Source organism: Phodopus roborovskii, unplaced genomic scaffold (genome assembly GCF_943737965.1).
Source record: "Phodopus roborovskii unplaced genomic scaffold, PHOROB, whole genome shotgun sequence".
NCBI lineage: Eukaryota > Metazoa > Chordata > Mammalia > Rodentia > Cricetidae > Phodopus > Phodopus roborovskii.
The window spans coordinates 4,274,043-4,299,365 of NW_026126541.1; the positions used below are offsets into that span (position 1 = coordinate 4,274,043).

Consider the following 25,323-nt stretch of genomic DNA (forward strand, 5'->3'; position numbering starts at 1 on the left):
ATTTGATGTAAGCATGATGTAAGCATGTTATACAGTTTAATCCTTTACATTTCCACATGTATACTTCGTATTGGAATTACTTTATTGTAGTTGTTCATCTGATCTCGTCTTTGGTAACTTATCTGGTTGTAGACGCACTGTTGAAACATGACCAGAGACACTGTCAGTTCTTTTCATCAAGACCAGTAGGATTTTTTTTTTAATTAAAAGTTTTTATTTTTAATTATGTGTGTATGTTTGTTGGGGCTAGGGGTTGTGCATACGAGTACAGTGCCAGAGTGTGTCAGTGTAAGGGTTAGATCCCGTGGAGGTATAGGTAAGGTGCTGGCAGTTGTGAGCTGTCCCGCATGGGTGCTGGGGGATTGAATTGGAGTCCTGTGCAAAGTCAGTGTGCAGTCTTAACTGCTGTACCGTCTCTCCAGCCCCTGGTAGAAGATTTTATATTCTGTATTTTGGTAATTTTCAAAGTTGGCTAACTTTCCATAAAGAAGACAGAGAAGGAATGTTTGTAAACAATATAAACGTGTCCTCACCTAGTCAAATAAAGTGTGGCCTGGACAGTAGACAGCTCTGTCTGGTTTGTGTTAAGGAGAGTACTGTGAAATCAACAGCGGCACTGGCTTCTCAGATCCCTGCCTTGGGGAGAGCTGCTTCCTGTCAGGGGTCAGCCCCCAGGGAGGCCTCTGAGCTGCTCTGCGGTTTCCTTCTCGGTGAGTCTTTGCCATCTTCACCCGTGTGCACTGTGTGGTCCTGCTCTGAGATTGCTTGTCCACTGCTTCCTTTGTCCCCTTCTTAAAGGGTTAGGGTTGGGTGGCGTATTCTTCCTCGCTGGCCTTCCCGACAGCTGCAGCTGCGAACCAGAACTAACTAGTGAGGCTGCCTGAGCCAAGAGAGAAGATCCTGGGAGGCTGCAGTGGACCCCCTGGTCGTGTCCACTTGGGGTTGGCTGTCCTCTTTCCCGCTAGGGAAGGCTCTTATCTACAACACTTTATGGTCATGTCACAGAGTGTGTGCAAAGGTATAACGCTATTAGTTTAATTTTTTTAATTTTAATTACTTGATTTCTCAGCTGTAAATGAAGATCATGAGTGGAGTTGAAGAAATGCAAAGTGAGTTGTTGCCAGTCAGCACGACAGAGACAGAGCACATGGCCTCCATTTCTTCTGATGCAGACACTGGGGAAACCCCTGAGCTAGAGGAAGGCTCGGGCAACCCACCTTCTGGTGATGAAAGCAACAAATTAGAATCCGAATCTGAACTATTACCACTGAGCTCCGACAGAGTCTTATGTCAACCTAGTGAACACAGTAGTCAAATTGAACAACAAAACCATACTCCAGACTGTGGTGGTGGTGAGAATTCTTGTGCTAAAGTAGACACATGCTCAGAAAACTCTGAACAAGTAGATGACTTTCCTGCTGGGGACTTTGCAAAACAGGTGGCAAAAACAGGTGACCCAGAAGCGACAGTCACACAGATCCTGGCAGAGTTAAGGTCAGGGTCGTCTGCATTTACAGAAGCCAGTGATCCAAAGCCTCCTTCAGCAAGCCTCTACGATACAGAATGCACCAGGAAACTCATTTCTCAGATAAAGACTGTCTCAGCATCAGATGATTTGTTGGGAGAAATCGAGACTGAGCTCTTATCTGCAGAGTTCACAGAGGAACACCAGGTACCAAACGGAGTGAATAAAGGAGAGCAGGCCTTAGCCCTGTTTGAGAAGTGTATGCATGGCAAGTACTTGCAGCAGGAGCTCACTATTAAAAAGTAAGTAGTGCCCTGGGAAGATGCAGGGGCAAAGACAGTTGCTTCAAGGGAAGTAGCCTTGTGTGTACTTTCATTTCAGAATGCAGCATGCACATAGTAGGTGGGTAACATCTACTCCCTAAAAGCTGAGCCCGAAGGACTAAGTATCGTAGATAGTGTGAGCTCATTAGGGAGTGAGAACCTATTGTAAAGGAACTCGAATTAGGGCAGAGTAAGTCCAAGAGGACATGAATGTGTCATGAAGTTGGAAGCTTAGGGTTTGGAGAACAGAGGGACTAGCTGGCTGGGCATGTGCTTTTAGTTTTCTATTTGTACAGGGTTTGGTGATAGTTTGATTTTCTTCAGCCTGTTCTTTTGGTTTGGATTTGGGTTTGGTTTGGTTTTGGTTTTGGTTTTTCAAGATAGGGTTTCTCTGTGTATCAATCCTGGCTGTCCTGGAACTCACTCTATAGACCAGACTAGCCTGTGCCTCCTGAGTGCTGAAGTTAAAGGTGTGTGCACCATCACCTTTAAATACATTTTTATTTAAATTTTAATTTTTTAAAAAAAAATGGGTGTGCTCTGATGTAAGGGGTATGCACAAGTAAAAGTCAGGGACAGCTTTATTGAGCTGCTTCTCACAGCCTCCCTTTACAGGGTTCTGGGATCAGGCCCCTTTGGAGCTCCACTGCCCTCCTCAGGCACGCCTCTACTCACTTAGACCCTCCCCGACTGCTTGTGACACGCTGTCACCCATGCACATGTCTGCTTCTGCTTGCTCCTCGCAGGCTTAGGCCAACTTCTCCGTTCCCCTGCAGTCTGCCTACTCCCCAGAGATTATTCCTGATACCCTTTCCTAGTTTTCTTAGATGATGAATCTTAGCAGTTTATACAGCACTTAGAATTTTAAAGGTGTGTGTATCTACCGATCTCATATGCTATTAATTATGTGACTTCACACACCTTAACTCACGGAATCTTCACAGATATACACTATGTATGTGAGATCCTGAGGCACAAACTTAAACTGCTTCAGGATAAGATGAAATATATACAAGCTTAAGAGCCCAGCTCTCTGAGTTTAACCTTAGGAACTTTACCTAGTATTACTGGAAATCATCAGGTTAAAGTATTAGGCGCACAGTAGAAAACTAAACAAACAAAAACCTTCTCTTTGTCCCACCCTGTTGGAGCAGGCGCGGTGTGGCTGAGTGGGGTTAGGGCATTAATCAGAAACGTGGAATGGGAAGAGTCCATTGGCTGAGTCAGATTGTTCACTCCCATGAGAGACAGAGCACTCACCTGATGTTACTCCTGTGCATATTACAGCATCATATAAGTGCCAAATGTTACTGTAAGCTTCATTGATTATTTTTTTGTTTTGCATACATATTTTTAATTCCAAATAAAGTGCTTGTTGGTTCAGGGAAGCAACTAGATGTTTTTCTTAATTTTCACCTCCATCTAATATTCTGTCTTTGATTGACAATTTCATAAATGCATCCTTTCCCAAATGTCTGATTTGCTGAGGGTTTTGTTTCTTTTCCTGGCAAAATTGATGTATTAAAGATGTACAGTGTGATGATTTAAAAGTCATTATGAAGTGATTCTGCAGTCAAGCTAGTTAACACAGCTACCCTCTCATGTAGTTATGTATGTGGTGAGAACCCTAAGATTTACTCTGTGCGAATTTCCTGTTGAAAATACTGTCTCCTCTCTTTTCTGGGTCTGTCTCTTGCTCTCTGTCCTGGCCCCCACTTCCCTTCCCTTCTTTCTGGTCCTCTCCTCCTCTTTGCTTTCTGTTTTTCACCCTCTTCTCCCCACACCTTAAACGACCTTAAACGATAGTGTGTGCTGTGCTTTGCCCAGCCCTGTTACCACTGTGCTGTACATTAAGTTCCCAGACCTGGTCTTGACCTGGGGTTTGTACCCTTTGGCTCTCATCTCCTGTGTCCTCTGCTTTCTGGCCCCTGGAGAATACCACCTCAGTCTGTTTGTATTCTGTTATCCCACACATCGATCAGTAGTTCTGTTCAGTGACCCAACTTGAATTACTTGAGACAATTGTCTGTGTGGAGTGTGTACATGACATCTAAGGATAACAATAACAAATTTATACTGTAGGTGTGACCACTGGTAAGGTGCTTGCCTAATAGGACTGATTGGCCAGAGTTGGTTGGGTTTGTTTGTTTGTTTGTTTTTTAAATAACAGATGTAGGAATCAACAAAATGAGTTTTTATTTAGACTTGCTAACAAACTAGCTGCTCCTGTGTTTCTCCTCTTCCTACCTTTTTGTCTATGGACAGGACTAGAAATAGTTTATCCTTACACATAAAATCACTCGATGGTAAAGACATGCTCTGAGAAGGCATAAGCTAGGTGTGGGGTTTTGTTCTATGAATATGGTACCCTATTATAAAAAGATACTTGAGAGTATTAACTTACATAATCACAGGTGTCTGTATTAATCTGTAGATAGATATTTCATATCTCATTTTCCTTTCCTGCTCTATTTATATTACCCTGTTGTATTTAGGTTAATTAAAGAAAATAAGAATCATCAAGAGCTCATCTTAAATATTTGCTCAGAAAAGGATAATTTAAGAGAAGAACTGAAAAAGAGAACAGAAACAGAGAAGCAGCATATGAACACAATTAAACAGGTAAGAAAATGAGTCTTCCAAGACCACGCTTAATTTATAAAGTAAACTCCTGAAAAAATATATTAAGTTCAAGCATTTCAAATGCAGGAAACTGCTTCCTGTTTAAAGCATGAGAATGAGCCTGAATTATTGTATGTAAACAATGATTTGTGTAACTGTTCTAATATGACACATTTTCTGTCCAAACCATGAAAAAAGCTTGACTTGATTTAGCGTCTTACCAATTTAGGGAAGATGTAGTTAATAGTAGTGATACCAGGACATTTCTGTCTGGCTTTGGAATCTCTTTCTCACTGTGGTTCTAATATGGTTTCATTTTGTGAGTTAGCTGTGCTGTAAAGGTCAAACTGGTATCTGTAGCTGGAACTTTCTTATCTCTTTAGTGGGTGGGAGTGTTTGCCAAATGGACACACAAGTGAGGGCTCAGCCTGGGAACAGAGCAAAAGCTGCTCTTGGTTCTTTGCTGTTTTCCTTCTGTGGGCAGGGTGTGGGTGTCGGAATTAGCACTGGTGTACTCTGAGAAATGTGTCCTCCTTGTGAGGGCATCGTAAGGTGCCCTTCTACTGAAAGTGCTGTGGGACAGTAGGGACTCGGTCTTGGAGTGTGCCTACAGTCCACATTCGCACACGCACGGCCACGCACATTTCCTAGAAAGCTGTCAACTGATAAAAATGAAGCAAGTTTTCTTTTATTTGTGTTTTGAATGTGTTGCACTTTTACGTAACTAAAGGGAGACTGAAAACTGCTGTGTTCATTGTGATCGCTCCAGATCTCCCACATGTGAGCCCCACTCAGAGACTCAGCCTGTGAGGGCCTGAGAAACAGTCAGGGCCCACAGGTGGCACTCTTCATTGGCCAATAGTCTGTTTGGTGCAGCTGTAAATTATAATCCAGAAATCATTCTTTTTACAGCTAGAATTAAGAATAGAGGAACTGAATAAAGAAGTTAAAGCTTCCCGAGATCAGCTAGTAGCCCAGGATGTCACAGCTAAAAATGCAATTCAGCAAATCCACAAAGAGATGACCCAGAGGATGGACCAGGTATTCCATGTCACTATTGGTTTGGGTTATTGGACTCTAGCGTTTGGCTATTGTGACTCTGCTAGCGTTCATCTAAAGCGCTTTTAAAGGAAGCAGAGGCCTGCAGAGTGACTCAGCTGGGAAGACTGCGTGCTGGCAGTTTGCAGTCTAACGTCCAGTCAGGTGGCTCCCGACCGCCTGTCACCGCAGTACCCGGGCTCTGATGCCCTCCTGTGGCCTCCAGTACATTGACGTGTGTGTGCTCAGACAGGCGCACATACATGTAAAACAAGTAAAACTCATGACAGTGATAAGGCAGTCGTGCTGATGTAAGAATTAAGGAACTGAGGGCTGTACGGGACTAGATGAGTCCCCGTCCGCTGTGTCCAGTTCCTTCTATGCTTCTGTGTCAGCCAGTTGTTACTCTCTTACACGTGTAGTGGTGTCCTAGTGACGCGTGCCTGTGTGTACATGTTTTCACTAGCCCCTTTTGTGTTGCTCAACAAAATACTTGAGTCTGGGTACTCTATTACAAAAACAGAAGCATATTGTGTTATACTTCTAGAGGTTTAAGAGCTGGACAGCTCGGAGAGAGTAGTTGTGTTAGGTGACTTATGGTGACTGGAAGCCACACTTCAATGTTTCTTCCCAAGCATCTGCCTACCGACCCTGCCTGCCAGCCAAACCCCACTGCAAGTCTAAGGGTACAGGGACTTGTTAATGTGGACCACGGTGGATGGGCCTCGTCCTGGGGCCCAGAGTGGCTGGGACACCGGCAAGGAAGCGCGTGTGTGGAGAAGAAAGGAAATATATAGACATAGAAACATACCGCAGCCAAAGTAAGAGGAGTAAGCGAAGGCTGGGGGCTCAGTATGGAAGCCGATGCCAACACTGCGGGAGACGCCAAAGTGTGTTCACTCATGCTAGGTAATGCTTTCTGTCGCAGGCCAACAAGAAGTGTGAAGAGGCCCGTCAGGAGAAGGAGGCGATGGTGATGAAGTATGTGAGAGGTGAGAAGGAGTCTCTAGACCTTCGGAAAGACAGAGAGACCCTTGAGAGAAAACTTAGAGACGCAAATAAGGAATTGGAGAAAAACACTAACAAAATTAAGCAGCTTTCTCAGGAGAAAGGGCGGCTGCAGCAACTTTATGAATCAAAGGTATAACTTGTGCCTAATCTGAAGGCCACACCTCTTTCCCTGGTCACACGGTGGTGTAGGACCAAAGCATTCAGACATAAAGTGCTTTTTATTAGTGTGCTTAGATAAGTGATTTAGGTGCCTCATTTCCCTGTTGGTAGAAGGGATTTTCTTAATCATTTTTAAAACTTTCTTCTAGAATCTATTGAAAAAAATTAGTTTGTATCTTCAAAAAAATTATATTTTGCTAAAATATGTACATATTCGTGTCAATTGTTTATAGCTTTATAGTCAAAAAATATAATTTGACCAGAGTCTACGCTTGTTTTTTATTTAATACATTTTTTTCCCTGCAGCCCTTGGGATTGGATTCACACAGGCTGGGCAAGGTCACCACTGCTGAACTCATCTCCAGGCCTGGCCAGAATCTTACTGCAATGCTCAGTTTATCGGAGAATATAATTTATATTTTTTCTTACTGAAAAATGTATTTATTCTAGAGCTGTCCTAGAAGGTTGAGTAGCTGAAGCCGTGGCTGTTCAGAGCAAGCTCTTGCTTTTGTCTTTTATTGGAGATATTGTTTCCCCTCAGAGATTCTAGCAGAACCAGCTCAGGCATGTTTTATTTTACTGCCAGGCAGTTAGGAAGAATCAGAGTATGTTTGTCTTCCAATGTCCCCATTGGCTACACTAGGTAATAATTATCCTCGTGTTTATTAATTTGATTTAGAGTTTTATTACTCTTATCATTTGAACCTTAAACCAGCTTTATGGCCTGTGGGCCAGAGTGTATGTAGCACCCTTGAGTTATTGTGTTGCTGCACAGTAAACGATGCACAGTTGGTTGTTTAAGTGACACGTGACCTGATGTCCTTTTAGGAAGGTGAAGCGTCTAGACTCATCAAAGAAACAGACAGATTAAAGGAGGAGATCAGCTCTTACATCATTAAAGTAAAGTGGGCACAGAACAAGTTAAAAGCTGAAGTGGACTCCCACAAGGTGAGTAGCATACAGTGAGCCGTGAGCATGAAGGGCAAGTTCATGTTCCTTAGTGACCCCTGCAGGGCAGCTCGGATCTGAGGACTGCATCATTGTGAGGAAGGGGTTTTCTGATGCAGCTAAGAATGTTAAATTTTATAGTTCAGAGTTTACAACACCTAAATTTGCCATGTTACTTAATCATTTTTTGACACTCAAAATTTGAGAGGATGGAAACTTCAATATATGTTATTGGAATTAAAATGAAATAATTTAAAGTATCTTAAGATGCTCATAATTGAAATACATGTTCATATTTAGATTTAATTAACACAAATAGCTTATGTTTCCATAAATATTCTATTACTACTATGCTAGCAAAAAACATGTATGTGTATGAACGCACATGTGGTACTAGGCTAATTACCCTCTCACTGAACTGCTTGCTGAAAATACCATTGTATTTAAAAATTAATAGAATGAAATGTAGTTATAAAGTCCAGTTACTGATGGCATAATTTAAACACGAATAGAGTAGGCCTTTGGATAAATAAAAATTTGCAGATGATAAAATGGACAATAAAATTCAATTCTGAAATGTGGCTTAAACAGAGGGATGGTGTTATGGAAATAATGTGTCATTTTCCAAGTTTTTAAAAATAGGCTTAATGATGCTGTCTAAAACATAATTCCAGGTTGCATTGTTATTATTATGATGATTTTGGGTTTGGTTTTCTGAGATAATGTTTCTCTGTGTCCTGGAACTCACTCACTAGACCAGATTGGCTTCAAACTCAGAGATCTACTTGCTTCTGCCTCCTGAGTGCTGGGATTAAAGGTTTGCAATACTACCTCCGGCCAGGTCAATACAGTTGTGAATCACCTTTGGATATTTGTGTGTTAATATCAGAAAACTGTAGATACTGTATTAGTCTGGCCAAAGGTAGATGAACAGTGAGCTCTGTTCTGTTGCTCACAATGGACGGGTGTGAAGGGAGCTACAAAGAACTCCCAGAAAGGAGTGGGCAACCTGACTCACTCAGCTACTCAAGATTTTCCCTGACTCTGCATTAGGTGGAGAGAAATGAAAATCTGAAATTCATTAAAAATAATATCTAACTGCCTGAGTGGCTTAAGTTCTGAACACAGTTCTGAGTCATTTCTATGTCTGTGGCACTTTCTTTTCCTCTTATTTGTGTTCCTAAGAGAAAGAATCTTAAGGTCTGTTGGAATATTGGCATTATGTGTGTGTGAGAGTCCTGATTGTTAACAGATAGGATGGTGAGAGATTTCTCATGGCAGTGTTGAGAGGTGAAAGCAGATAGTTTGGAGAAGGGTCAGAAGGCTGACTCCTGGGAGGAGGTAAACGTAGGTTAGGACATGCACAGGAAGCATGCTGACCTGCCGTGTAGAAACTGGGTATTTGTTGGGTCTTTGTAAGCAAGGGCTTTGGTTTTGCCGTCAAGCATTTGCCTCCTGTGCACAGCGCTGTCAGGTCATGTGGAGATGTGAGAGTCAGAAGGCAGTCTGCTTTGGTGTGCACCGGGCTCTGGCCTAACCTGTTCTGTGCATCTGCCCACCAGCTGCAAGAAGGAAATGGAGGCAAGATTTGGTGGTGATCTCGTGGAGTGGGAAACCACTCAGATGAGCAAGAGACAGCGGCTTTGTAAACGTTGTTGGGCCCTTCTTGAGTGGTAGGCGCTAACCCTGGTACTGTGGGTCCTGGGGCTGCTGTGAGCAGTCCCCTGGTCAGCCCTCCAGAGCACACTACCTGTAAACGGTGTGTATCGGACTGCAGAAGGCCAAGATCAGACTGCAGAAATTCATCGTTACCTCCCCCAAGCTCCTTTGGGTTGACTAATAATTTCTGCAAAATCTAGCCTTTAGAAACCAAAGGTTGTTGTGGCTGATTTAAATGTTGAATGCACTGAATAGTGAAGAAAGGGTTCCCACGTCGTTCATCATACACTTGCTTATCTGTCTGGTTGCCATGGTCTCACTTGCCTGACCTCAGACTAAGATCTCACTGGAGCATGGGTATGGCTGGCAGCAGATAGGATCAGGTCCTTTGGCAGCATGGTTGGCTGTGCTGGATGCTTTCCAGGAAGTTCTGTCCCCAGAGCTAGCATTCTGGAATGCTGAAGTCAAAGCAGCATCTACAGAGTCAGGCAGGGTACGCGAGCACTTAGCCTGTGTGTTCTGTCTGTCAGTGGCCTAAAGCCAGGGCTGTGCTTGCGCAGTCGCTGCTGTCTGTCACAGTGCTACCTCACCCTCATGCTGTGTCAGGCGCTCTAGTATTAGCTATAATTTAGAACTTTCTGATGTCCAGTCGCCCTTTCACCCACTTCCTAAGCTGTCGTCGTCTGTTTGCTGCACCGTGGGATAACAAGATGCAGACATAGCCTTCCACCTTAAACTGAAAATCCACCCAAAATACAGAAACTGAAAGGTAAAAGAAAACAAAACTGTGTGTATACACAAAGGAGGAAAAAAAAAACAATAAAAATGTGTGAAGTGAAGGTTTTCAGACTTGAGACAAAAGACAGCATGGGTAAAGTGAGCGGTTCCTAACTGAAGCCAGACAGGTGCTGGGTTTCTGGCTGCAGCAAGGAGAGAAATCGAAACCTAGCCCAGCACCTTTCTGCATTGAGGACACAAAGTGGGAAGTATGCAGAACCAGAGGATGGGTTCAGAAATGCAAAGGCGCAGGGCCTCTTAGCACACAGGACATCAAGTGACCCTCAGCAGAGTACTGCCTTAGCTGTGAGGGCCACCTAGACAGCTTTACATCAGGGTTACTTCAAGTAATTTAGCTACGCACTAATATGAGTTATATAAATGTTTTCAAATGATTGTATTTTTTAAAAATGCCTAAAAACACCCAATTCACTGTTTGGCACCTAATGAAAAATTGTCAGCATGCAAAGAAGCAGAAGAATTCAGTCCATGGAACAAAGGAATCAGTCAACCAGGATCAGATCCAAATGACAGATCCAAACAGTATAGAATGGTAGGCAAGGATGTTAAAGTAGAAATTATAAGTATCCTCTATATCTCCAAGGACATAAAGGCTTGAGTCAGGTAAGAGAAGACATGGATCGTTTTTAAAATTAATGTTGATGCAGTGTTCATGAAGGAAACCATTGTGTAGAATTAGCAGAAGATGAGACGCTGCAGAAGTCGGGAGCATTGGAACAAACAGCGGTGGTCTTGGCTGTGTCTCAGGTGATAGAGTGTACGCATGAAACCCTGGAGTCAGTCCCCATAGACCAGAGTCCGGTGGTGCATGCCTGTGATCCCAGCACCTAGTGTTCCAGTTATCCTGAGCTACCTAGCAAGCTTGAGGCCAGCCTAGGCTGCAAGAAACTTCTCAGAACAATAAACCCCAGCAGTAGCAAACTTCATGAGTGACACCTGACGCCTTCAGTAATTTACACGTTATTGTAAAAGTCAGTGAAGTGCTCCTTCCCTGTGTCTGCCACCTTCCTATCTGCATAAGTGACACCCATTCTTTCAGCTGCTCAGAAGGCTTGGCTGGCACCTCTTTCATTCCGTGTTTACCCAACACTTCACAGCCTGTGTAAGCTCTGAGCCCCTCCTAACCTTCGTTCGTTCGTTGTCTTTTTATCACTTAGCACCCGACCCTAATGTAACCAACATACCCTTACACTTCACTTGTGCTTTTTATTTTAACTGCATCAGTAGACTGTCAACTCATGAGGGTAGAGACAATTGTTTGCTCACCCTGCCATTTCCCTTGGGAGTAGAACAGTGTCTGTGAGACTGGGGAGATGGCTCAGTGGGTCAGGGTACTTGCTGTGCAAGATCGCCAAAATCTCATGGAAGGTGAGGGCATGCTCGTGAGATGGGGGTATTGACATGGGCCAGGACAGTGTGTCAGCTGTGTCTTAGTTCTGATAGTGAAGACACCTACTCTAAGATTCTTTAATTTCCAGATTATTACGTTATTTCTCTTTTAAGTGATACTGGGTTTTAACATATGGCCATTTACTGTCAAAAAGCAATGACTCAAGAAAGATAAGTAAGTGCTTAGTTACGATATTTGCGTTAGGATGACACAGAATTGTGTGTGGAGCCTGTGAGCAGTCCCGACATTTACGAGAGAAAGGCAGAGCTGTTGCAACCATAAGAGCAAGGGGAGCAGTAGAGAGGAGAGACGCCAACCTGCCTGGAGCAGAGGCTGCTGCCTGGCGTTTCTCCACGGACACAGTTGGCTTTCTTTTCTCGTCGCTGTACCAGCACAGCTGATGGGTCGCAGCTAGGTGTCTCTGGTCACAGGTTTGCATTACAGCAGGAAAGACATGACTGGCAGTTTGAGGGGCCTGGTCACATTGCATGTGCAGTCGGGCCTCGGTGAGCAAAGGCCGGCAAGGAATGGTGAAGGTGAAGGGAGTCTTGTGTTTAGTGGGAACCGCGGCAAGGGTGTTGGAGGAGTCAGGGCGGTCAGGTAGAACGGGACTAGAGAGCAGGAAAGAGAAAAGGCTACTGGATTAGAGAGAAGCCCTTCAGAATCCCGCGTGAAGAATTGCTATTTTAGTAGAGAATGGACATCACACATCACCGCTGCAGCCAGAGGGCCTCTGGGACACTCCTCCTTTCTGAGGAATCTGGCCAAAACTGTACGTTTTAACTATTTAATGTCCATCGGTTAGCTTTACTTTGTCAGACACAAACACTACTGCTAGGCCTCTGCTTAGTCTCCAGTCTAGTGGTGCAGCGCATGCTCGTCTCACAGAGCCATGATCACACAGCTCTTTAAAGAAAGCACTTCCCTGGGGCTGGCTCAGGGTCGGCTTCAGTCCCTGATCATCACATCATGGCAGGCAGGCGCAGTGCTGGAAAGGGCTGAGCGCTCTGCATCTGGGTCCTCGGGCAGCAGGGAGAGAGACTTCTGGAACCTGCATGCCCACCCATGTGACACACTTCCTCCAGCATGTGCACACCTCCAGTAGCGCTACTCCCTGAGTCTGTGGGGAGCATGCTCATCTTTGTCCTTACCGTTCTTCATGTCACTGTGATTGGTCTTGTCTCTGTCACTTTGCCACTGCAGGAAACCAAAGATAAACTCAAAGAAACGACTACAAAGTTAACACAGGCAAAAGAAGAAGCTGATCAGATCCGGCAAAACTGTCAGGATATGATAAAAACGTACCAGGTATGTTTCCTTTTTGAAACAGACGAATTATCGGAACTCTGTTTTCAGGGACTTTCTATATCCACCAAATTTCTTAGGGCAGTGAAGGTAAAACGCGAGTCAGTCCCTGTGTTAAATACCTGCAGTCCAAGGCTGGGGACGCGAGTCAGTCCCTGTGTTAAATACCTGCAGTCCAAGGCTGGGGACGCGAGTCAGTCCCTGTGTTAAATACCTGCAGTCCAAGGCTGAGGAAAATGTTTGCCTTGTAAGAGTGAGGACCTGAGCACTGACCTAACAAGCTGGGTGTGGCTCCAGCTGTTACCATCTGTAACCTTGGCTTTGTCTGGTGAAGAGGGGTGGGGTAGGCAGATGCATGGAGCTCACTGGCCCGCCAGGTAGCCCGCTCAGTGAGTTTGAGGCTGCATGATGTCCTGTCTCAGAAGTAGCGTGGAGAGGAATTGAGTGGAGACCTGCTGTCGCCTTTGGTCTTCACGGCGCACAGGCACAATGCACCCACCACATGTGCAGCTCGGACTAATCTGATTAGAGATCTCTGCATCAAAAAAAAAAAGAAGACGCCCTCAAAAATGTCAAAACAATAAAGAGAGCAAAGGCATGCACAACTTAAAAAACAAAACAAAAAGCCACTCTTCTGTGACCCCAAAGTGTTTCTGAACAATTGGCGTTTAAAGCCATTCAATGTGCTCTTCAGTTTTAGCTGCATAATCTACACACAATTAGTAAATCTGATTGCAAAGCTTTGTTCATTTCAAAGTATGGGTACTTTTTGTTGTTTTTACATTAGGAATCAGAAGAAATCAAGTCGAATGAACTTGATGCAAAACTCAGAGTCACAAAAGGAGAACTTGAAAAACAAATGCAAGAAAGATCTGACCAGCTAGAGGTGAGTTAGTTTTCCTGTGGTGTATAATGACTATATGATAGGCTGGATTATATAATGCAGAAAGGAATGGAGTGCTCATTACTGCCTGCGCCTACGGCCTTTTTAGAAGCAGGCAGAACCCTGCTGGTGTTCTTGTGTTGTATTAGAACTTGCGTCTCTTTTCCAGATGCATCATGCCAAAATAAAGGAACTAGAAGATCTGAAGAGGACGTTTAAGGAGGGTATGGATGAGCTCCGGACACTGAGAACAAAGGTAATCACATCTCAGGCCTAACTCAGAGCTGGGGTAAATACCCTTCACTTAGAATTGAGTCTCATCCTTAAAGGGTTAGGGAAGGAATACTCACACATCTGAAATAAATGAACTCGGGGAAAGCAGCATTCCCTTAGCAATGCAGCTGACTCTGTCAGGCACTAGAAGTGCCTGCCATGCATCCCTGTTCATAGCGCTCTCACAGTGAGCCCACCTTACCTGTGAGCTCTGGAGCTAAGGGCAGTAAAGCAGTTGGCAGGGTGGGTGGACCTCACGGTGGCGTCAGCATAAAACACCCTGGAAGACTGGAGTACCTCTGGCTGTACTGAGCAGTATTTAATAGTAAGAGGGGTATCATTTTAGTCTGTTGTCAGAGTAACCACCCTTTGGGTTTTCATGTGCTGTCTCCACATGTCCTGACATTTATTTGGAAGTAGGGTTTGTGCCGTGTGGTTTTCCCCTTTCTGGCAGCTGTTGGCAGCTGGGATGGAGGGAAGGTCGCATTGTTGAGATGAGGAGCTGGAATCAGGAAAACAGAGACTTCATGCTGTCTTCTCCCCAGTGCTGTAGCATTTATCCCGGGCTGCTGTGTGTCTGTCCATCCTGTCTGAGGTAGATCTGTGCTCAGCGTGACTGTGTTCATTTTATAGACGAAATGTCTAGAAGATGAGCGCTTAAGGACTGAAGATGAATTATCAAAATACAGGGAAATTATTAATCGTCAGAAAGCCGAAATTCAGAATTTACTGGACAAAGTGAAAATGGCAGATCAGGTACAGGAGCAGCTTCAAAGGTATGAAATGGGCAACAAAGTTTTAATTCTGCCTCCAGGTGGCATCTTTAAGTAGAACCACCATATCAAAAAAGAATGATTTTTATAGTTCTTCAGTTTGTGTCTTTGGACTTTCTGTATTGTCTTTGACTCTCAGAAGTCAAATCAAAGTTTACGTTTCATAGCCACTGACAGGAGTCATTCACGGGTGGGTAAATTTAAAAAAGTTTATCTGCCTTTGGCTTCACAGTTGCCCCTCTGTACCTAGATCCGTAGCTTTGCTTACGTGTGGCTTGAGGTCTGAAGCCGGCATCATTCCTTGACATTTCACTCATTTACCCTTGGTCCAGCAGAGCCTGGGTTTAGGTTGAATGTGTGTTAGTCTGTGCTGCCATACCCATGAAGACGTTCTCCTTACCCTCAGTTGCCTTCCTCAACTGGAGGACAGTGTGCCTGTGAGCGACCCTGCCCCCTCTCAGGCCTCCTCTATCCAGAGTGTCTCTCCTAGCCTGTGAGCACTTACAGGAAACAGAGGAGCTGTTGGTGACTCCTGGAGCTGCCGCCACTCACAACCATTCTTTCCCGTCATTGTGCTAGAAGTGTTCCTACGCGGAGGTGGATTATTCCTTCCACCTCTGCTGTGGGTCCTGTGATTCCTGCCTTATCTCTTGTCTCTCTACCGACTTTTCTTTTGTTCGTTTATAGGATCTTTAAAAACTTGTGTGTATGAATGAAGGTTTACCTGCCTCTGTGTGTGTGTGTGTGTGTGTGTGTGTGTGTGTGTGTGTGTGTGTATTACATGCACTCCCGGTGAACTTCTGGAGGCCAGAAGGGAGAGTGAGGTTTCTGGAACTGGAGTCACCAGTGGTTGTGGGTGCTGGAAACCAAACCTGGGTCTTCTGCAAGAGCAGCCAGTGCTCATAGCCACTGCCCCCTCCCCTATAAACAGAAAGCCTTAGAGAGCATAGCTAAAGTGATCCATTGAGTTTTGTCTGTGGCTGTTTTCACAGTATGCTGACAAAATATAACTGAGCCAATAACAAAACAACAAGGGAAGCATGGCCCAGAGAGCTGACTTCCACAGAGTGGTGGTCGCACCGAATGAGCTCAGGCGGCCTGTCTGCCTGGTGTGTCATCACATGCCTGGCATTCACATGCTCACTAGAAATGCTCTTTGAAAGCAGGGCCCTGCTAGCCTTGCTCACTGCCCCTAACATGACAGACTGTCGTGAATGTCTGAGTGAAGGCATGATTACAAGTACCTCTAAAGCATGCTAGTAAGAAAAATTCCCACGCCGTTAATTTAATGTTTTTTAGTAGCTTACTTAATTTTTCTTAAATATAAACTTTGTTTTTTAGTGGTAAACAAGAAATTGAACATTTGAAGGAAGAAATGGAAAGCCTTAATTCTTTGATTAATGACCTACAGAAAGACATCGAGGGCAGCAGGAGAAGGGAGTCTGAACTCCTGCTGTTCACGGAAAAGCTCACTAGTAAGAATGCCCAGCTGCAGTCTGAGTCCAGCTCTCTGCAGTCACAAGTGGATAGCCTCTCCTGCAGTGAGAGCCAGCTGCAGAGCCAGTGCCAGCAGATGACACAGACCAATGCTAACCTGGTGAGGATAAATGCACATGCTGCTCTTTCTCTTCCTGGTCCTATGCCTGCCTGTAGTCTGTGTACCATGTAGTGCCTGCATGGGCCAGCAGAAGATGCTGTTCCCTGTCCATGCACCATGTAGTGCCTGCACGGGCCAGCAGAGGGTGCTGTTCCCTATCCATGCACTGTGTAGTGTCTGCACAGGCCAGCAGAGGGCGCTGTTCCCTTGTCCACTGGAAGAGCAGTAGTGCTCTTGACTACTGACTGAGTCATCTCTCTGCAGCCCCCAGTTCAGTTCTTAAAACAACACAGCAAGAAGCAGATAGAATTTCTCTAGTAATATCAAAGTATAATGCAATTAGCTTTGTGTTCTTTTAGTAGATCTGGTAATTTTAAATTTTGTAAAAATATATTTCCTTTTCTGTTTAATGAATATAATTCATGTAATAAATTTTTCTAAAGTGCTAAAGAATATTATTACATATTTAAAGATAAGGAAACTGTGGTTTCTGTCATTCCTAATTGGAGTCTCCACTTGTAAGATATTTATTTAATTCGGTAGTTTAAAATGCTATATTCCTGAGTAATAAATAAAAGTGCCATCTTGCTGCTCATAAAAATAATTTGAACAAGTGGGGCGGTGGTGGCGCGAGCGTTTACCCAGCACTCTGAACTCAGAGGCAGGAGGATCTCTGTGAGTTCAAGGACAGCCAGGATTACAAGACCTTGTCTTAAAAAAGAAAAAGTCTTTCTGGAAATAGACACTTACTTCAACTGTGTCCCACACCGTGTCCCCTCCACCCTGTTGATGTCCCCCGAGCTGCTGGGGAGGAGCTGTCCCAGGGGGACAACTGTTCTCCCGTAAGTTTTTAAACTGAGCAATTGAAGAGAAAAATGGGTGCTTTGTAACCACCTCCTCCTTACTGTTACAGGAGAGCAGATTACTCAGAGAGGAAGAGCTGCGGAAAGAGGAAGTCCAGAGCCTGCAGGCCGAGCTCTCCGCCACCCAGGCAGAGGTCAAAACCCTGGGCACCCAGGTGGAGGAGCTGAAAGACGAGTTAGTGACGCAGAGGCGCAAGCTGGCCGCCAACGTCAAGGACCTCAGCAAGCAGCTTCAGCAAGGTACTCCTGCCTGCCGCTGACCCCAGGACGTGCGCTCAGCCTTGTGGTTGGCTGGTTTTTCTCTTAGGCTCAGGCTTTGTCATCACCCTTGTGGCAAAGTCTTCCTCATCTCACATGCCTCACGTACCAGGTCCTCTGCCTCGGCCTCCTCAGGGTTAGGAATAAAGGATGTGCCACCGAGCCCCGCCTGTATACTAAATAACAAGCACTGCCATGACCAAACGTGCAGTTCTGTGAGTAGTCTGCTTTCCTGCTAAAGGCTGTTTATCTACAAAGCCTGGAATGTGGAGATCAGAGAAGCCCCTTTGCCTGGTTGGGAGAATCTAAACCTTTTTATTTTGCCTTCTGCTACTTACAGAAGTTCTGTAAATGTGCTTTTCCTCCAAATCCATGTATGCTAATATGCTAATGCCTGTTGTAATCCAGAAGGATCAAGTTCCTTCTCAGCTACATAATGAGTTCAAGGCCAGCTGGATTCAGTTTGTTTTTGTTTTTAAGATCTATCTATTTTTGTGTGTGTGGGTATTTGGCCTGTGCACTGTGTACTCTTGCTTGTCTGCTGCTCATAGACACCAGAAGAGACCCCAGATCCTCTGGAACTAGAGTTATGGTTGTGAGCCACCGTGTGGGTGCTGGGAATTGAACCTGGGTCTTCTGGAAATGGCAGTCAGTGCTCTAACCTCTGGTCCGTCTCTTTCCCTGGTTTTCACACATAGATGTGAAGGTAGATGGGGAGAGATTTCTAATGCTGAGAAGGATCTGAAGTTAAAGTCGGCCTAAGCAAACATTGCTGTTCCTCTCAGTTGTCAGTGGGTGGCGTCTCTAGTGTTCTGAGATACAGACAGACCAAGGACCGATGTCTGTGGCCCGTGCCAGCTTTGCCCAAGCGACTTCAGCAGTTAATGTCAGATGGCATGAGCAAATGGCCATAAAAGTGGTCACAAGTAACCCGTTTCTTTTTCTCCTAGCGCGGAGAAAATTAGACCAGGCTGAGAATGGGAACTATGACAAAGAAGTTAGCAGCATGGGGAGCCGTTCCAGTTCATCAGGTGAGGCTGAGCCTAGCTGGCAGCAACTGTCCAAAAACTCACCTTTTATTTTAAGAAGTTTCGTATGCTTTGCTTGATTTTGAGGGTGACAATGGAAGTTACTTACAATCACGTTGTGGAAAATGTGCCTTATTATATACTTACGTTCTGCTCTTTGCTAAGGTTCTAGCTTGTCTTGGGCTCTGTGTGAGCCCCATTTTCCTTACCTGCCAGCTTTGTACTCTGTGCAACAGCCCCTCCCCTCCCCTCCCCTCCCCTCCCCCTCCCCTCCCCTCCCCTCCCCTCCCCTCCCCTGGAAGTTAGGGTTCTATCTAGTCACATCTTGTGTGTGCACTCTCTTCCTTCCGCTGTAACACCTAAGAAGTGATAGACTGGCTATCCTTCCATAGCACTGGGTTTATACGTACACTTCTCCTGTGATACCTGACAGGATCTGAGAGATGTGATCTTCCCACAGCCTGCGGATCACTTACCTCGAGTGTGTAGATAGTATCTACTGTCTAACAACAATCTGTGCATGGTTAGTGTAGACACTTACTAAAAGTATTTCCAATCTGGGGTTTGTTGAGCCTGTAGATGAGACTCTCGGCTGTGTGTCTGTATTCCCCCCCCCCCTCTCTCTCTCTCTCTCTGTCTCCCTCCCTCCCTCCCTCCTGGGTCCCTCATTTTCTCTGTGAGAGTCACTCCACTATCCTAATCTTCTAAAAATTGTGTGTCAGACTCAAATCCTAAGCAGAACCTGTGAACAAATAGTACCTGGTTCAAAGTCACCACTGTGTTTTAAGTCCCAGCTGACCCATCTTATTTGGTTGTGTGACGGAGCTAGGGTATGGTTTCCTCGGGTCTGTAACATGGCTGTGAAGGCCGCTGGTCTTGGATGAAGAGGCTCATTGACCTCCCAGGGTCTGCTAGGATGCTGGCATTGACAAAGTCTAGTGTGGGGCGCCCAGACACTCCATGCCTTGTTGCAATGGCTCTAATGGAGGGTGACAATCCTATGAGTAAATTACTATTTTTAGCAGAAGTAACATAGGCAAAGCACGCTGCTACTGCGCCTGGTGGGTGGACCTGAGCAGCGCAGGTGTGTACGCTCGCTCCCCTTTGCCTCTCCCAACACTTCAGTTTTTCTCCTCAGTGCTATCATTTACTTTTTGAATTCTCTAGGTTTGCTATTCTGTTTTATTTTTTAAGATTTTCTCTGTTGCCGGCTTTGTCTGGGTCCTGTGGGATGTAACAGACACGGCTGCTCACTGCTGTCATATGTTATATGTTTCCAGCAAAGAACGGCTACCACAAGTAGCCGTGTGTTCTTTGCCCAGCATTGGACAGTGCTGCCGGAACGAGGGAGTCAGGGGGCCTAGGTCACACACTGCCTGAGCTCACTTTTCTGTCTTCAGGGTCACTTAATGCTCGCAGCAGCACTGAAGACCGATCTCCAGAGAACACCAGCTCCGCGGTGGCTGTGGACAACTTCCCTGAAGTGGACAAGGCCATGCTCATTGAGAGGATAGTGAGGCTGCAGAAGGCGCATGCACGGAAGAATGAGAAGATAGAGTTCATGGAGGATCACATCAAACAGCTGGTGGAGGAAATCCGAAAGAAAACCAAGTGTGTATTACTGAGGTCGCATGGCCTGTGCTACGGGGCTGCCACTTGCATGGCCTCAGGGACTGGGGAACGCTGTGATCTTTTCCATGGGGTTCACCATGTTGTCCGGGCTGGCATTGCATTCCTGGCTCACGCAATCCTTCTGCATCAGCTCCTTGAGTAGCTGGGACTATATATAGGCAAGTGGGTCTGTGCCTGCCTTAGTATTTCCTACGGCTCTATCTGTTTTGATCACCTGTTGTATTCTAGGCTTAGGGAATACAAAGATGAAAAACTCTTAACTGTGGAACATCAGGAGAGGCAGTGGTCTTGCTTTTTAACTAAACTTGGGACTTTAAAAAAAAAAAAGTATTTAGCTTTTAAAAGTGAGTGACTCTAACAGATAAGGAGTTTTGAGAGTTTTTCCTCTGGCGAGAACCTAATAGGGTAACATAAGCTCCTGTTGGCATAAAACACTGCACTTTAGTCAGTCAGTTTCTTAGGTGCACTTCAGCCCTTACCTGTGAGGGACAGACCGCAGCTGCACTCCAAACCCAGCTTGACTGAGCCACAGTCTGTGTGGCATCACAGTCTTCACAAGCACCACACTTAGTAGGAGTTGTCTTTATATGCAACTCTTCTCCTAAACCCTTTAAAGTTATTCTGAAATAATATTAGACCTGTAGAAAATTTCACTTATAGATTTTAAGAGAGGGCAAAGTAGAGTTTAATAGAAATCATAACAAAAATCAAACCAATAAAGTAATAACTAAAATATTTATATGCAAGTAAGGAAACAGAAAAGCTGTGTTTATATTTCTTTAAATATTATGATACAGTAAAAGAAGGTACAGTTTAAGAGACCATCAAGTAAGGGACATTCTATGCCAAGTTAGGGTATCAGCCTGACAGATGTCTATTTTATGCTAATCATCTTTATGCTTGTAATTGATTGAGTCTTACCAATGCCGGTGGTTTTATTCTGCAAGCACACAGAGCATCGCTTTTGTCTTGCAGAGTAATTCAGAGTTACATTTTACGAGAAGAGTCAGGCACACTGTCTTCAGAGGCCTCTGACTTTAACAAAGTGCATGTGAGCAGACGCGGTGGCATCATGGCGTCACTGTACACGTCCCACCCTGCCGACAGCGGCTTAACACTGGAGCTCTCTTTGGAAATCAACCGGAAATTGCAGGCTGTTTTGGAAGATACATTGCTAAAAAATATTACTTTGAAGGTATTTGTGTTTCTTACTCGTTACCACTCAGTAAGTGTGGCAGAGTGCTGCCTCTTCACGGTCTCAGCTAGCACCGGGCTGTTCCCAGAGATCGTCAGCCTCCAGTGCATGGTGGATTTCTCACTCCACCATGGATGGCTTTTGCCGTGTGACTATAAGAAATTTTTAATATCACAGCATTTTAAGTACTTTGTGGCTTTATTTTTTCTAGCTGTTGTCTGACCCAACTTTTCTGTCTTTGCTATGCATGGACCTTGATAGTTACTAATAGATTTTAAAAATCGTTTTAAATCTAAGTAATCGTTATGCATTAAAACTTGCTGTAGCTGTAGCTGCAGTGAAAAGATACAACTTTGGGCAGGACGGGACATGGTGGCGCAGCCTTTAATCCCAGCACTTGGGAGGCAGAGGCAGGAGGCGTTCTGTGAGTTTGAGACCAGCCTGGTCTTCTTACATAGAGAGAAACCCTGTCTCAAAAAAAAAAAAAAAAAGACAGGCCCATTTCACTGAAACATGTGTGTCTAATTTATCTTAGTACCAAGAATTAATGGCTCAGTTTCCCGGTGCAGGCAAGAGCAGCTCACAGGGCACCTGTCTAATACTCAATACTTGTGTTTTCTCTCCCCACTTATTAAAGGAAAACCTGCAGACACTTGGAACAGAAATAGAACGCCTTATTAAACACCAGCATGAACTGGAGCAGAGGATGAAGAAAACCTAACACAAAAGTTCTTGCCCAGACAGATGAGCCACAGAGCAGCGGGTACCACTGTCCAGTGTCCTGAAGCAGCCCTTGCTTTGTGTCAACCAATCAAAAATTGCTTTTACTTTCCTGTGAGAAGAGCCTTCTTGAATGCATTGGTGTGTGTGCGTAACTTGAAGCTCAATGAAGCTCATTTCTTTGTGGTGCAGGTCAGCGCCTTATCACTGATTCAACATCTAAGCATTAGTCCAAGGGTTTTAAGCTTCCCTTGGTGATTTCAGCCTTTGAAAAGTATACGTGAAGAGTCAGGGGTTCTCCATCCATCCATCATTATCTCGGCAACACGAAAGGAAACCTAGAGTTTTTTGTTTTGATCTGGATGCAGTGATCACCCTGTAGTTCTAGCTACTTCAAAGGCTAAGGGGGATCTGGAGCTCATGAGTTCAAAGCCAGCCAGGGCAACATCTCAAAACCCCACCACAATTAGCCTGGATCACAGAGTAGCCCATAGTTGTTCTATACATGTGAATACTTAATTCTGATTGTAATGACATCTAGACAGGAAAGCTAGCCGTTGTATCTAGCAAGTGACTAGGTACTATTTTCATCTGTTAGAGTTCCATATTTGTCGTAGCTACATTTTTACTTTTGTGTTGTTAAATTTTCTAAATCGTCAGTTATTTAAACAATGTGTGTACTGCAGATTCCCTGTGGACTTGTTACATTTGAAAACTGTAAGATGAAGCCAATCATTAGAGTATGTACATGAAAACTTTGGAGCTGACATGCATTAATCTTAACTGACATTGTGTAGAGGTGAACGTAACAGGCTTAAGGCAGTGATTCTCAACCTGTGGGTGCAGACCCTTCCATCGGGATCACACATCAGATATGTACATCACAGTTCTTAACAGTGGCAAGTTAGAGTTATGAAGTAATAATACAAATAGTTTCATGGTTGGGGTCACCACGACATGAGGGACTGCATTAAAGGGTCGAGGCATTAGGCAGGGTGGGAAGTGCTGGGCTAAGGTGCTTATGAAGACCCGTTCCCAAGAGAAGCAGCACTTAGCACTGTTAACTGTGTGTGTGTGTGTCCATTTTTAACTCTGACAGTTAATTACATAGCATAACGAAACATTGTTTCCCCAAATGTGTTTCAGTATATTATTTCAAACACAGTTATATATCGTGATAGCCAAAGGGACTCTGAGCCAGATCATTGTTCCTGTTAGATAATTGCAGTGTTTAAGATGCATACTTAGATGTTGCCATCTTAGTACCAGCCCTTTTGTCATTGGGTTTTGTTCTCACTAAACACTGCATTAAGTTCAGACCACCTGTCCTGGGAGACCATGGAGCATATTTGTGAAGCCTCTGTTTTGTGTTTGGGTATTTCTTCCTCTTAGGGAAACTGAGCTTTGGGGGTAGATACCTTTAAAGAATGGTATGGGCACTAGCTGGGCATAGTAATACATGCCACAATCCCAGCACTCAGGAAGTATAAGAAGATTAAAGGCCAGCCTCAGGTACAAAATGAGTTGGAAGCTAGCCTGGGCTACATGAAGCTCCGTTTTATAAATAGAGTTGTGTGGCTCTAAACATTTGAATCATGTTAATTCCCTTTTAATGTGTTTTAATAGTTCCTTAAATCAACATTGATTATAAATGTAATTTACTAAATACTAGATGTCAGCCAGCATAGTGTCTTTTTGTTATCCAAAAAATATGTCTTAGCTTCAGAGTTATTCAAGTTATTTTTAAATAAGTTGTAAAAAGTGTTAGTCATAATAATGTCTTGTTCTTTTTATTATTAATAATTTATTAGAATAAAAAATAAGAGGGTAAGTGCAATAAATTCTGAATTATTTTCCCATTTATTCCTAAACATACTGTGTAACACTCCAAAGATTTGCATAGCTACCTTTCCTGGTCCCTCAGGTGATACTGATTGATGAGTTACAGGGATTGGGTTTTTTTTAATTCCAAGACACAAACATGCATAATGGAGACCAAATAGTAATCTTGTTCACAGTGTCCTGTGCCATGCACTTTAAAGTATATACACAATGTACTTGGAGAGCTAAGTAATGAAGTATTAAAAAATGGCATTGCTGCAAGCCACACTTTGATCATCCTACCATCTTTTTCCCTATCTATGAGGCTTAAAAAGCTAGAAAAGTATTTTCTTTTTTATTTGGCATCTCCTGTGCCCTTGCATACGCGGTCAGGACTGAGCAAAGTAATGTATAAAAATGTGTGTGTTGGAGAGAACCTTCTCCACTGATTGAATATTGGAGGAAAGAACCTAAGAACCCAGTGGGGATTTGTTATATTTGCTCATTGTTAGTTACAAATGTAAGGGACTGTTTTGGTTATTTAATAATACTTTGGTATCCTTGGGCAAGAAGTGTGGTGTGTGTTGGGTGCTTGTCACTTCTTTTTCCCGTACCACTTGAGATTTGGAGTCTGTTTAAACAGTCTGAAGGATTGAATGAACATGGTGAGTTTGGACAGAATGAACAGTTGTTGCTCTGGTTTTGTTCTGCATAACCATTTGGAGTGACCTAATAGACACCTTGGCAGGCACCCTACAGCTCTCTACTGCTGGGCTGAGAAGGGTTAATGGACTTGCTCAGGTCCATGGCCTGGAAGTGCCGCCTGACCTGGCACCCTGGCTGGGGAGCATTACCAGCACGTGCTGTTTCTATGGTGCTCCTGCATCTCTCCTAACTTCGGAGGGAGCCGAAGACCTTTACCGTTCAGGAAATGCCTGACCGATGCGTGCTTGATGTCCTGAAATGAGTCTGATCATGTCGTACATCGTCCCAAATTCTCTTTTACAGGATGTTGATTATTTTCTAAATATTTTTATAAGAAAATTTAGGCTAAATCCGAAAGAAAAAAAGCCTCAGAAACTGTTAATAGTGTAAATGTGATATATGTTGGCTTGTAAGGACGTTTCTTAGAATAATGTCATTCATGCCTGGGGCCGTTGACTCTACTAATCTCAAGATTTGTTTTCAGTGAGCTGTTTGTTTTCACACTCATGCTGTTAATGTTTACCCTACATGGTGGCACTAGTGACCTGGGAAATGTCAAAGGTGAACAAGAGAAATAAGTGAAAAGTAAACTAAATGAGAACTTAGTTGTGTATTGAGAAGTACGTTTCTTCTTGAATGGACTCTTGAACCACACACAGCTGTCCTTCCTGACCTCTGCCATCCTCCCTCCCCGAGTGCGTGGGCATCAATCAGCATTGTATAGATACCCTGGATTACACTGTGCATTCTGTAAATACCCTGTATAAAGCGATGCTCTTCTGGGGAGTCTGTGTACATTCTGTACTTATTAAATAAGCAATGCCTGTTTACCAAGCTGTATCTCAGTGGCATCTGTG

The 25,323-nt window shown here is 44.2% G+C and overlaps 2 protein-coding genes across 2 annotated transcripts in view; both read left to right on the plus strand.

The window, feature by feature from the left end:
* Dclre1a (DNA cross-link repair 1A) overlaps window positions 1-25,323 on the plus strand; it is a 422,254-nt gene that overhangs the window by 157,185 nt on the left and 239,746 nt on the right. The gene's annotated exons all lie outside the window — the stretch shown is intronic.
* Window positions 1,070-25,252, plus strand: Ccdc186 (coiled-coil domain containing 186). Its single transcript, XM_051199735.1, has 15 exons — window positions 1,070-1,767; window positions 4,284-4,410; window positions 5,323-5,451; window positions 6,377-6,589; window positions 7,447-7,566; window positions 12,617-12,721; window positions 13,506-13,604; window positions 13,771-13,857; window positions 14,508-14,650; window positions 15,989-16,244; window positions 17,158-17,347; window positions 18,316-18,396; window positions 19,794-20,004; window positions 21,001-21,220; window positions 21,858-25,252. Exons 1-15 carry the CDS (start codon window positions 1,076-1,078, stop codon window positions 21,939-21,941), a joined length of 2,757 nt encoding a protein of 918 aa, XP_051055692.1. The 5' UTR covers window positions 1,070-1,075; the 3' UTR covers window positions 21,942-25,252.